The 12,433-nt window shown below is 34.6% G+C and overlaps 1 protein-coding gene across 1 annotated transcript in view; it reads left to right on the top strand.

The window, feature by feature from the left end:
* Positions 1–1,244: 1,244 nt before the first annotated feature.
* The window catches only part of LOC150099263 (uncharacterized), a 151,920-nt gene continuing 140,731 nt past the window's right edge, over positions 1,245–12,433 (top strand). Inside the window, exon 1 of the mRNA XM_090404295.1 lies at positions 1,245–1,305. Coding sequence (XP_090260421.1) covers positions 1,245–1,305 — 61 coding nt within the window. The remainder of the gene's footprint in view (positions 1,306–12,433) is intronic.

The raw sequence follows: 12,433 nt of genomic DNA, 5'->3' as shown, positions 1-12,433 counted from the left end.
ATTTTTTACTTATTTTTTTTATTCTTTGAATTTTATCTAAATCTGGAGAATGACACTATTCTTGGAGTATTGCTGCATTTTTTTTTTTTTTGTTGTTGTTGTTTAATAATGTTCCTTGAGTATTCTGTTAGGTCCACGAACATCACCCTAATGTATTCTCAAAAGCCAGATTACAATAAAGCAGAAAATAGAAAGGGTTTTAAGTTGCTGCTTTGTTAAGAGTAATTGTAAAAATAACATATTAACTTAATAAATTTAATAGCAACAATAATAATAAGTTATAAATTTTGTGAAATTTAATTATTAAATTAATATTTATTAAAAAGATTTAAATTAATTAATACACCAGTTATTATTATGTATACTGTATGCTAATTTGATATAAGCTTCAAATCAAAAATAACGTAATTATTGTCTGTCAGTGGATAGACAATGATAGATGACTAGCGTGATGTTTTTAATTTAATTTTAAATATATATTTTAATTTAATAGTAGATGTTATTGGCTGTTTTATTGTATGCCTCTTCAGTACATCTTCTCAGTGATCGTTATGTGTTTATATTTGCATGCTGTTATTTACTACTCATGACAAATGCATAGGAATAATTTGACTTCCAGTAGAAGGAATGCTTCTCTTTTCATCTTTCATCTCTCTTAGCATCCTTATCTTTGATGATCACCAACAAATAAAAAAATGTTTGTAAAACAGCTTATATAATAACACGTGTCTGTTAGTGAAGACATCAAGCGAAGGACAGAGGTCAAAGGTGAGAGTTTTTTTTCCCCCAAAAACACAGTTGAGGGGAGGAGGAAGGAAAAAAGGTAGGAAAAATGGGAGCACGAGGCCTGACCTTCCGCGAGAGGAAATCCATCTGGCAGGAGCACAGCCAGTAGCTCTCTTCACGACTAGAGCAGCGTCATAGACCACGTGACTGGTGGCGCACAATCGGCGGGCGGCAGCGCACCTCCTGCGGTCGGATAACTCCAGGATTGACTTTTTCAAAGTTGGACACACGGCGCGAGCGACGATTGGTCCAATCCGATTAGTTAGACTCAATTATGATCGGCCGGCTGTTGCAGAATTAATATCAGCGTGGCCCTGGTGATGGCTGGCAAGCTACACATCCCTGCAGGCTCATAACTGGTGTGATGGCTGCCTCTTTCTTAAGTTAGTCCTCTGTCGACCCGACGGTTAATAAGGCATCTTCCGGCAAAGTGCAGGACAAGACGCCCCTGTGTGACCATGGACCTGAGCACCGCATACCGCTACAACGCCAGCATGATGGAATATTATTCATGTAAGAGTAAGTACATGTACTTGCATGGGTGGCTGTGATGAGTATATCAGGGCTTGGTCACTTCGTTGCTCCTAAAAGGGGCTCGAGTTTTGCAAGGTGCAATTGCTAAATGGGATTTCCTAAGAGGGTGGCAAGAACGTTCGTTTTTCGCGATGAGGGTTTTTTTCTTGGCAGTGCATGCTCCAAACGCGGTAGGCAGTAACTGGGGGGGATAGATGCTTCGCTTTTTCAGCTGCGGCACAGGCGAGCGCTCTGTGTTTGCCTTCGTTCTGGGCTGTTAGCAGTGCACTTTTCGCCGACTAACTCGATTATGAAGGGCGAGCTTTCATTCGCACGTAATCGTTGAGTGTCGCCTCCTGTACGTCTCCACGAGCCACAGTCTTGTTGGCCAGCACTGCCGACGTCCATACGCCCTTCGCCCTGAGCTGTATAAAGAGCCGCTGGTGGCGTGACGGCCGCACACCAAGTAACCAGGTTATCGGCACCTCAGCCAGACACGAGGTCCAAAGCGCGCTGACCGAAGGAGTCGATTTAATCGCGAGCAGGAAGGGAGGTCGCGCGTTCCGGACCACTCAAGCGCGACCTTGCGTCGATGGCAGTTGTCACCGCCGAAGAGACATCGCTCATAGACGGGAGACCGTGACCGAATACTAGCCCTGCATACCCCGGTCCGTTTTTAGCGTTTTCGTATCTTTGGGCATTCGGTCGGTCAGCTGGTCAACATCCCTCGTGACTGGCAAGTGGACATTTATCTTCGCTGAGCGTTGATCTATAATCATGGATCTTCTTCCCCTAGCTTATTACAACTACCTCCTGGATGTTCGTTACCGCCTGGCCAAAATGGGTAGGCCCTCACTGTTTCTTTCATTCACTTTTTTCTCTTTTTTTTTACTTTTGGCAGGAATGTTAACTAATTTTTGTTTCTCTGTGCACAGTCTTACATTTTTCTTACTGTTATTGTGTTTTACGTTTCCCCCCATGTTTGTGCAGTTCAATTTTCACTCAAGTTTTACATCTATATGCTCAAGGAAATCCCCACCCCCATTTCCCTCCATATTATAAGTCAGTATTGTTGCATGGCTTTAATACTTTATTAAGCTTACTATTTTAGAGTATTTTTTTACTCCTCTTGTGGCACTAACAGTCAACTCTCAAGTACATGACGTATATTTTATTGATTACTTTCTATATACGCACATGAACAATGATAAGACTTCAGCAATATGACAAAAAATGTTCGCATGTTCGACAGTTTTGTCATTACAAATACAAACATGGCTGACAAAGTGCATTTGGTATTTGAGTGTGGTGAAGTATTAGATGAAGGGTAGCGCTGTAGTACGACGTGCTTACCATTCAACTTCCTTGTTGTTTATGTTACATTGAATGTATACATAAGTGCTTTTACCAACCACCGTCTATGTGCCCACACGTTTTCATGTTATTTTAACGTATCCATAAAGGTATATTTCATTTCGCAAACGTCTAGATCAGAATAGGATTTATTATCATCAATATCAGATAGAAAATTTGCAAAAGTATTACTTATAATACCATTAATAAACTGCTCAGATTATATCTCAACGTTAGCAATGAAGACAGTAAGCTATGGTTTCTTATGTGACTCAAATAGGCCTAAGTGCTGGTACATTCTGCTCATTTTTGTAACTGGTTCATAGTATTTCAAGTGCAATCACAGATTGACACGGATTTCAGAGAATCAGATCCTTTATTTGGAATCGGATTTGTCAATCTTAGCATTCGATTCATAACTACATATCGCTGATATGAAATTTATGTTGTTAAATACCTCCTAGAGAATCGACCACGTTGATTTTATCCAATGATGATTTCTGCTTACGAATAAAATTAATTCACGCTATTAAAGTTTATTTTAACATCGAAACCAGATGTAAACTTGCTAGTCAACCTTGGGGTTTCATAACAAGGCGAATATTCCCAAAATTGTGCGATATATGTGAAAATTGTGGGACATTGTGTTTCCATGAAAATGGTTGGTCAAAACAGGTTCAGTTGGAATCCCTTTGATATGAAATGAATGACTTTAATTATTTTAATAACTAATTATTAAAATAACTGATTATTCTACCGTTAGAATCATTTATTTTGTTGACTAATCATTTATTAGTCAACTTTACATTTGCCATTATAATTAGATGTAAACACGAGAAGGCTAATCTCGCCGACTTCTTTTAATCACTGCTATAAAAATCAATTTGTTAATAATGCTTAATTAGAAAGTAGGTATTTCTACACAAAATAAGTATGCAAAATTTAGTTTGACATCATCGGACGACTTAATTCTCTGAATGATTGGCACACACGTGCTTGTGGATAAGTCCATGAAGAGAAACAAGCTATGAATTACTGTACAACTATTTCTGTTTTCTTTTAGTATTACCATTAGTTTATAAATCGTTTGTGGAACTGTGTTATGATCGACGTTTTTATGCAATAGCTAAAATACAGGGCAACAGAACATGAATTCAAGTGACAGAAACTTAACATTCCGTGGAAGTATTGATATTTAGCCGTTGACGTTTATTTTAGAATTAAATTAAAATGCCCAAGACACTTGTTAATGTTATTTTTAAAGAAAGCAACCGAATGTCGAATTCGAATGATAATTTATATGAAAAGTTTATATTATAATTAACGAAAATGAATTTACCATAAGGAAAATGTGAACCGCAAGTAAAATAAAGCAAAATTACGTATTGTTTCAGCAGAGGGCGCTTCACGACGAAGCTTCAAAGATAAAAAAAAAATATATATGAAAGATAATGGCCATGTTTCCTCAAAGAATAACTTCAAAAGAGAGAGAAAAAAAAGCAGTGATCATCTAAAAGAATTGGGCTGTCAGTTAAAAGAAATTCCCTCTTTTCGCAACATTCCACAGATGACTAAGATACGTTAGTGGGAAAAATTCAAAAAAGAGGAGGAGAAAAAAAAAACAATGTAGAAATCATTGACATTCCTTCACGGGACAATTTCTAGTTGTCATGGGAACTGAGCTTCTGCTATGCCTCGCTAGCAAGTTAATAAATATAATTTTGTAAATACTGGAGAATTTATAATCCATGAAATTAGCAAAACTTGATTAATAGTGATAAAAATATTATGAATAGCGTTTATATTGGATCATAATAACTTTGTTATCACGAAATAAGCATTCTTGAATAAATATAACTTATTAAAAATAGAAACAAGCATTCTGAGTTCGATAAATATTAAATTAAATTTTTTAGTAAAATTTCTTTTTATGAAATACATTTTATTTTAAATAAATATTTATATAATTTATTGTTAAATGTGCATGTTTAAATTTTGAAATTCTCCCTAAACGATTAATACAACCAAATTTAGGAGATAGAATTTGTCGTCCTGATATAATTATTGCTATAACTGAGATTTGTTCCCTAAATTTATTGTCTTTCTTTATATGAAAACTGAAAGTAAAGAAAATAATAGATTTGAACTTATTATTGCCATTATTAGTTATGCTAAAATAAATATATAGAAGATTATTTACTTTGCAACACCTTAACTTATTTTACTATTACCATTCTTAAAGATATCAGAATTAGTCTTTCATCAGATGCAAAATTATGTATCCATATCACCATGTCTTTTGTGAAGATTAGGAGAATGAAGTAATATAAAAGCGATTTGTATTCACACGAAAAGGAGTGAAGATGAACTGGAAGATTTGTATGATGGTCAACATTGAAAGTATTTTGATATGTTGAGGTGAACCATAATCACTAAGTGCACGAAACTTTTGTTGAAAAGTTTATCGATATAAATTATTGATATTGATATTGATATGCTATATATAGGGTGATTGATAGAATTCTTATTGTAGACATGAAAAATTAAGGTGTAATGCACTTTCTCCAGCGATGTATACAGATAGGAACGATTATGCCGAGAGAGAGATGGAAAGAATTAGTTTAGCGAAATACTTGATTTTATTATTTCTTCAGGAAATATAAGTAAAAACCTATGCAAATATTAATATTACTATTGGAGTATTATGTTTCCGACTGATTACTTTTATTTCACTTTTGAGAGAGTAATAGTTGATAAAGGAAATTTTATACCAAGACACAATCTTGTAATAAATAAGAAAGGAAACGGATGGTTTTATTTAACACAGATTCGAAAGCTTTCTTTTCATTGTTTCTTTGAATTTACCAATGTATACGAATGTTTTTTTATTATTATTCTCAAAGCCGTGAAACAGATATTTTTTAAGCTAAATAAACATAAAGGTACCGAACATTAAGAAAATTGAAGAACGCAGACATGCAACGGTTGCGTTTAATCAGGTTTAGTACTATACATAATATTGATTGAGGTATGAAGACAATACCGTGTGTGACTTTGTGGTAGTTGAAGCACTCTTTTTTTGATAAAGCTTAAACTATCCAGGCATTACTCGATTTGTTAGACATCAATTCAGGCTTTAAAATCAGCCGGTAGAAATTTTCGTATGCGAACCAAATAAAGTGGATTTTATTATACTGATAAGTATTTATTACTTGCTGTGTTCGTTTGTGTTGCACTGAGAACATTATGTAATGAGAAAGACAGGTATTAGTTGTATTATACATATACAATATATATCATTCGATATATATCATTCGATATGTAGAAAATTAGCGGATTGAAAAATACTTGATAGACTCTTCAAAATGAAAATAAAAAATCACTTTTAAAACATGCAAACTCAAAGTTCGTACGTTATTAAAACAAACTCTTAAATAGTCTACGAACTATATTTAAATAATAGGTGTATTCATATTAATTAATAATTTCTTTTGTAGATTAAGAAAATTTAGAAAAAACTTAAAATATCATTAATAATATTTTAATTGAAAAATAAAATTATAAGAAATGTTTTAATAATCTACTTTAAACTATACAGAAATTGTAAAATATCACGAAGCAATGATCTAAATCTTTTCATTACGTCAGGATGACTTGATTACATATTGGTCACTTGAACAATGAATTGCCCCATTGAAACCAATTCATACTTCAATACTCGCGCGAAATTGTAGTCAGATAGCGGTCAGTCGGCTATGTAATGATGAGGAACCACAGACAGGTGAAACAGTGTACTGTTGCGTGCATGTAGGTGCAGCTGCGTGAAGTTGGGCTCAATAATGCACGCCATAATTACTACACTATGGGTTTACGTAATCACACAACCCTGGCCAAGCACAATAGACTGATTGGACTCAGTTATGTTTAGCATAATAGGGTCCAGTGCGTTGACGACGGGTCATGTGATATCGAACAAGGGGATATTACATGACACAATACTGTCGTTCGTTTTACCTGATTATAGTTCTGTTGACAGTAACTTCTGTACGTTGATGATATTCTAGACATTCGAACCTTGGCTAAAAGTTCACATTTTTCGTAATATTCTCTTTATTTATTTTTTCCCCCTTCGTCATTCTCTGCACTGAATCAGCGATGTGTGACTTTTGATTAGACGCCAACCACCCTTCCAATCACAGTCCCTGATTGATTGTACATTCCTATTTCGCTCTTAACTTTCATTGCGACTGGAATTTGGCGCGTGCACATTTTTTAAAATTCCTTACGGGTAAGAAAAACCAAAAAAAGAAAGAAAAAAAAATAGCGACACCAAACCATCATCGAGATTTATATTTCGTCACTTTGCTGATTCCCAACAGTGCTATGCATACAACAATTAAGGGACATTGAAAGGTTTTCGCATCGTCTGAAATAAGCCAAGAATGAGTAAAATTTTTGCGAATATCCTTGTTCAGTAGAATGATTAATATTGATATTGGAAACAAATGACACAGTTCGCTTTTATTGTAGATCACAATAGGGAATGACAAGGGCGAAAAAAAGAAATGTATGTGAGATGGTTGAGAGGATAAACGATCTTTTAAGAAGGTGTAGACAATGTGAAAACTCACCACGCTTTCGCATATCAGCAAAATGGATACCTCATTCTAATTAAATGAATAAATATCGCTCTGAAAATAGATGGAAAGAATCGCTTAAAATGAGTAAGTCATCCCATAGAAAGCATGCGAAATTACCATTGTTACATGAAATACTAGAATACTAATCTTATCTTAAATTGAATAAAAAGCATAAAGTTTTTTGTAAACTGTAATAATTTTTTCAAATTTAGTAATACTTTTTTAGTAACAAAAGAAATTCTAGAATATATTTAGATTATAAAAATACATTATATTGTTTCATGTATCTAACTAATACTAATTGGAATAGGCCAAGAACGATTAGTGGTTAGTTGGTTCTATTCGTTGATTTTGTGGAAGCACGTGTTCACCGATATATGCAAAATACTTTTAGATATTTTACCATGCAATTAGTTGTTTTGTTTTGTTTTCCAATTTATTATGATGCGATGTGATATTAGATTATTATTATCGCAGAAAGAACGAATTATATGAGTTATATGCATTAAGCATACTAGGATATGTTGATGACTAGCATGTCTAAAATTACAGCAACTTAACGAGAGAAAAAAATGCAAAAAAAATTTGTAGCGTTCCACTTCCTCTTACATCCCATCGTCAATGGGATGTCAAAGCGATGACACTGAAACAGTCGACTTATCTGCGAAGCCGGAGATAATCTGGACCATGACATTGTTCTCCTTGTGTGGAACAGCTGTTGGGATTTCATCATTTACGGTGTTACGGACTTGACAGGGTGGAGCGATGATCAGGGTGTTTTTGGGTGCGTTACATGGATGGTCTACTGTAGTTTTCCCCACCACTTTTCTTCCCCACCCCTCAAAAACTGAGTATACTTCTCTTTATCTAAGGATAGAGTAGAGACTTATATAATGTGTATTTGATGCTTGCTTTATCTTTCATGCTCTCCCCTTTCTGTTTATCAGTTGGTACAGAAAAAGTGTTCATTCGAGCAGGTCCTGGCCTATGTTATTGATAGTATCTGTTTATAACACATGTTCCGTAGTTTGTCATTTGAGTGTCACCCGTTTGGTGTGATGGACGGGAGGATAAAGAGTAAAGGAGATAAGGTAATTGTTTATATATAAATCTGGCTATTCATGTTCACTAACTCCTGGTGAGACTTCGAAGGGGGGGAGGGAGGAGATTGGATTTTAAATACGCTCTCTGTCTTCATCACAACTGTTTTGAAAAAGCATTCCTTTCTTGCAATTGGTATACCATGACTATAAAACATCAAATTTGAAAAGATTTATTCCCACTATTTTCAAGTATTACTTGTTTTCATTTTCATTAATAGTCCTTATAAGGACTGGCTTAAAGGGGCGAAGCAAGAATGCTTTTCATATTCCCCGGTATCTGTAGAGGACAGTGTAGGGATAAGGTGTTATTGAGCAATTAAAGCTGTGATCATGGCAGGAGGGTAACAGCAATTGCCGAGCCTTAGTTAGAACTTCATTGGCTACAGCATTGCCATTTGTTACCCTGGAATTTCTAAAAAAGACTTTGTTCTTCGATCGCTAAACTCCATCTATTCTCCCGATCACATTTTCATTAATGGTAATATAATGTTTGTTATTCCACAGTTATATATACTTCAGTATGGTGTACAATCGTTTATTAAAATTTTTACTTTTAATTTAACTTATAAAAATATATTCCGTGTATTTATTTAGAAACATTTCTGAAGCATATATTTATTTAATTTATGCCTTTTGTAAATGATATATTAACTAAAGAATTTCATTGTTAGCCTTGAAAGACATCTCAGATTTCTTTCATCGTAGACCGTTCTACATTATTTAGATCATATAAACTAAACATCCAATAGAAAAGCTGTTTATTATGTCTCCAGCTGCATTTTGGGATTTATAGTAATGAATTTCTGAAACGTGGATAGGAACTGTAGCTTTTAGGGATGAGGTCAATGTTTGAACATTGTAAAACAACGCCAAGATTTGTAAATAGGGAAAATATACTGTCTATAATAGTAAAAAAGAATTATTGTTCAAGTCTTGCTTTTATAATAAGCTAATGTGTCTGTGTTCAGTAATAAGTCAGTTTGAACCTATTTCACTCTTTTTAACATTAATATGCATCAATGTATATGTCAGGCCTAACCTTGTATGTCTAACAGACCAGCTAGTTCAATGCGGTAACGTTTTTTTTTTTTTTTTTCCTGTCCATTTGCGATACAATTTTCCAAGTACAGTATCATCATCATGTCAGTGTCACCTAAGCCTACTTTGCTCCCGGGTTCACTCTTGTGTGTTAAAATTCCCCGCCGCCGTGTACAGGTGTGTTTTAACGCATCGAATTACCTCATGACACTTTTCGACCACCCTCGACAATGTCTTCTGGTTCACTGACCCCCGACCGAAGGGACAGAGTGATGTAGTACACGTGGCTTTCAAAAAAACGGACAACGACTTTCACTGCTTAAGTGACGACATTATGAACACTCATCGACGATAACTTGCGTGCGACACCACCCTGCCGTGCGTTGGGACATTGTCGGAAGCCACGGCGTTGCATGCAAACACTGCCCCCTCTCCGCCCGTAGATCTCCCGCAGTCTGGGAGGATATCGCTACAAGTTACGGCCAGTCCATGTGGATTACGTGGTCTTGCGGTGTCCGCAGGGGCAGGCCATTAGGTAATTGAAACATTGCCGCAACTCGCCACAGTAGCGGCGGCCGACAGTCTCACAGAGAGATCGGTACGTTTTGTCCGTGGCTGGAAAAGATTTTCACGTTAGCTAAAAACAGATGAAAAGAATGTGTGAAAAGCAAAAGAACGCATTACAACTTATAAGGTTAGTCTAAAATGAATCCTTAATTTTATGTGAATGATAGTGGTTGATACATTTTGTCTTTAAAATTCTCAGTGTTATTTTTAAATAGCATTCGCAACCATTAAACTAAAACACCGATTGGAAATCAGTAATACTACTGCAATTCAAAAACGATTCTAATGTATGTTAATATTATAATGTGATATAAAACAAAAAATGGTGTATTTCATTGATATCTAAGAAAAATTTTCTATTTAAGATTTAAACAAATAAAAATTGATTTGTAAGAATATTATTTTATTTGTATAAATGTTAGGTTGATTTCCACAATTCATATCTGACTATATCGCAGTGAATCTTCCTATATTACTCATTTAAAGAATTAAAATTCTGTTAACGGATCTTTTAGAACTATCCAAATAAATATGACCCGAAACGGATTATACGGCTGATAAGTAATGTTCATAAAACAAAGAAAATCAAATGTCAACTTCATTTAAGCAGTCATGAATTCATTCACAATTAAGACAGTTGGATTTGATTACAATCAAAATACGCAGAAGGTTTAAATTTACTGAAGCAAAGAATAGGAGCGCAAATCATCTCATAATAACGTGTGTCGGGTTACTCCTCAATCAAGAATATGAAGATGTATTACATCTTAGCAAGCAGTGTAGAAAGGTGTCTGGATTCTCACCAAGTTAAGAATAGGAAGACGCATTTGAGTTTCGTGAAGATAAGATTAGATCACTCGTTAAGAATCAAGGTTATTGTCCCTTGAACTTACATTGAAAACTTCAGTTTTTTCTTACAAAATTAAAGGCCTCATAATTTTCTAGCTTCAAAAGATACGCTCAAGCACTTAAAGCAAATATTAAATTTTAGGATTCGTCCGAACCAAGACTAATAGCCGAGTGCATCCTACATGTAATTATTTAGTCGATTTGCCTGTTTTTGGTGAGGATAAAGCATGCAACCTTGTGGCCTTTTGCACGATATCTTGGCGAACTCGTCTTCATTGAACAGTCCGTATAGGGGGAGGACATTAGAATCCAAGTTTTCCAAATAAAGCGAACATGCCGTTGTTTTTCTTTTAGCAAACGACCATAGTAGTTGCGGTGTTGAACTTTTGCAAAGCAGATTGGATTAGATTGCATAGAATATTACTCCCGAAATAAGCCTATGAAGCAGTGTATTATGTTTGTTAAACGCATGCATTCTTTTGGCTTTTGTCTGTTTTACGGGGTGAAAAACACGAAAACGATCTCCTCCCCTATGTTATTATGAGACTGCGAACTTGTCTTCATTTGAAAAATCCTTATAAAGGTTCTTCCGTCCCTTGAAATACAGAGAAAATCCATTTATAAAGCATCCCTTTTGTATAGTTGTGAGCACTGCACTCAGCGTTATACATGCATTGCGAATATATTTTTCTTTGCAGTTATTCTCAGACCGTCATATGGATGTCTCAAAACCCAACTTTCACAGAACTGCGGATTATTCGCAGTGTCTCTGTGCTTTCAGTAATTCAAATTCATTTTATTATTAGCCCGGGTGATACTTTTCCCAGGAATATATAAATAACGTGTACGACAATTTTTGTTAGGGCTAATTTATAACATATTTACTCTTAAATCACATAATCTTGATAAAAGGTTCATTTTGATAATATTTTATATAATACCGATATCTCATATTAATTACTTTCGCTGTAATCCCCAAAACAACATAACATCGATAATATTTTAAAACGCAAGTAGACCTTGACATGACATTTGATTATGTTAAATACAAATATTGAGACCACAGAACATTCACTAGAAATTATCACTGAAATATAAATCTCACAAGGTTCTTAAGGAAATAACACGAATAGTAGTGTAAGCTAAGGCAGCGCCCATGCCGAAATAGTTTTATATGGTTATATTTTCATAATTTCCACGGTAAATTTCGAAACATAAGTATATTTTTATATTTGTCTATAAAACATGGATGCATTCATAATATCTTCTATTTTAATATACATTCCTCTCCTAGTTAATTAAAGACTTAACTGAATTCCTAAAAGGTAGTATTTTCTTCGTAACCTAATGTTATTTAATAAATAAAAGTGAACAGATTCTATGGGAAAGTATGCTAAGAAGGAAATACATCTACAGTAGGCGATATTTAAGTTTTTTTTAAGTATTTAAGTTGAGATTTTTTCTATAGTAGTCTATAAAACATGGATACATTCATAATATGTTCTATTTCAACACACATTTCTCTCCTAGTTAATTAAAGGCTTAATTGAATTCCTGAAAGTTAATATTTTCTTCCTAACTATG

This window comes from Typopeltis vanoorti, chromosome 14 (genome assembly GCF_054136105.1).
Source record: "Typopeltis vanoorti isolate ZY-2024b chromosome 14, IOZ_Tvanoo_1.0, whole genome shotgun sequence".
Lineage (NCBI taxonomy): Eukaryota > Metazoa > Arthropoda > Arachnida > Uropygi > Thelyphonidae > Typopeltis > Typopeltis vanoorti.
This window is presented reverse-complemented; position numbering and strand designations above follow the sequence as displayed.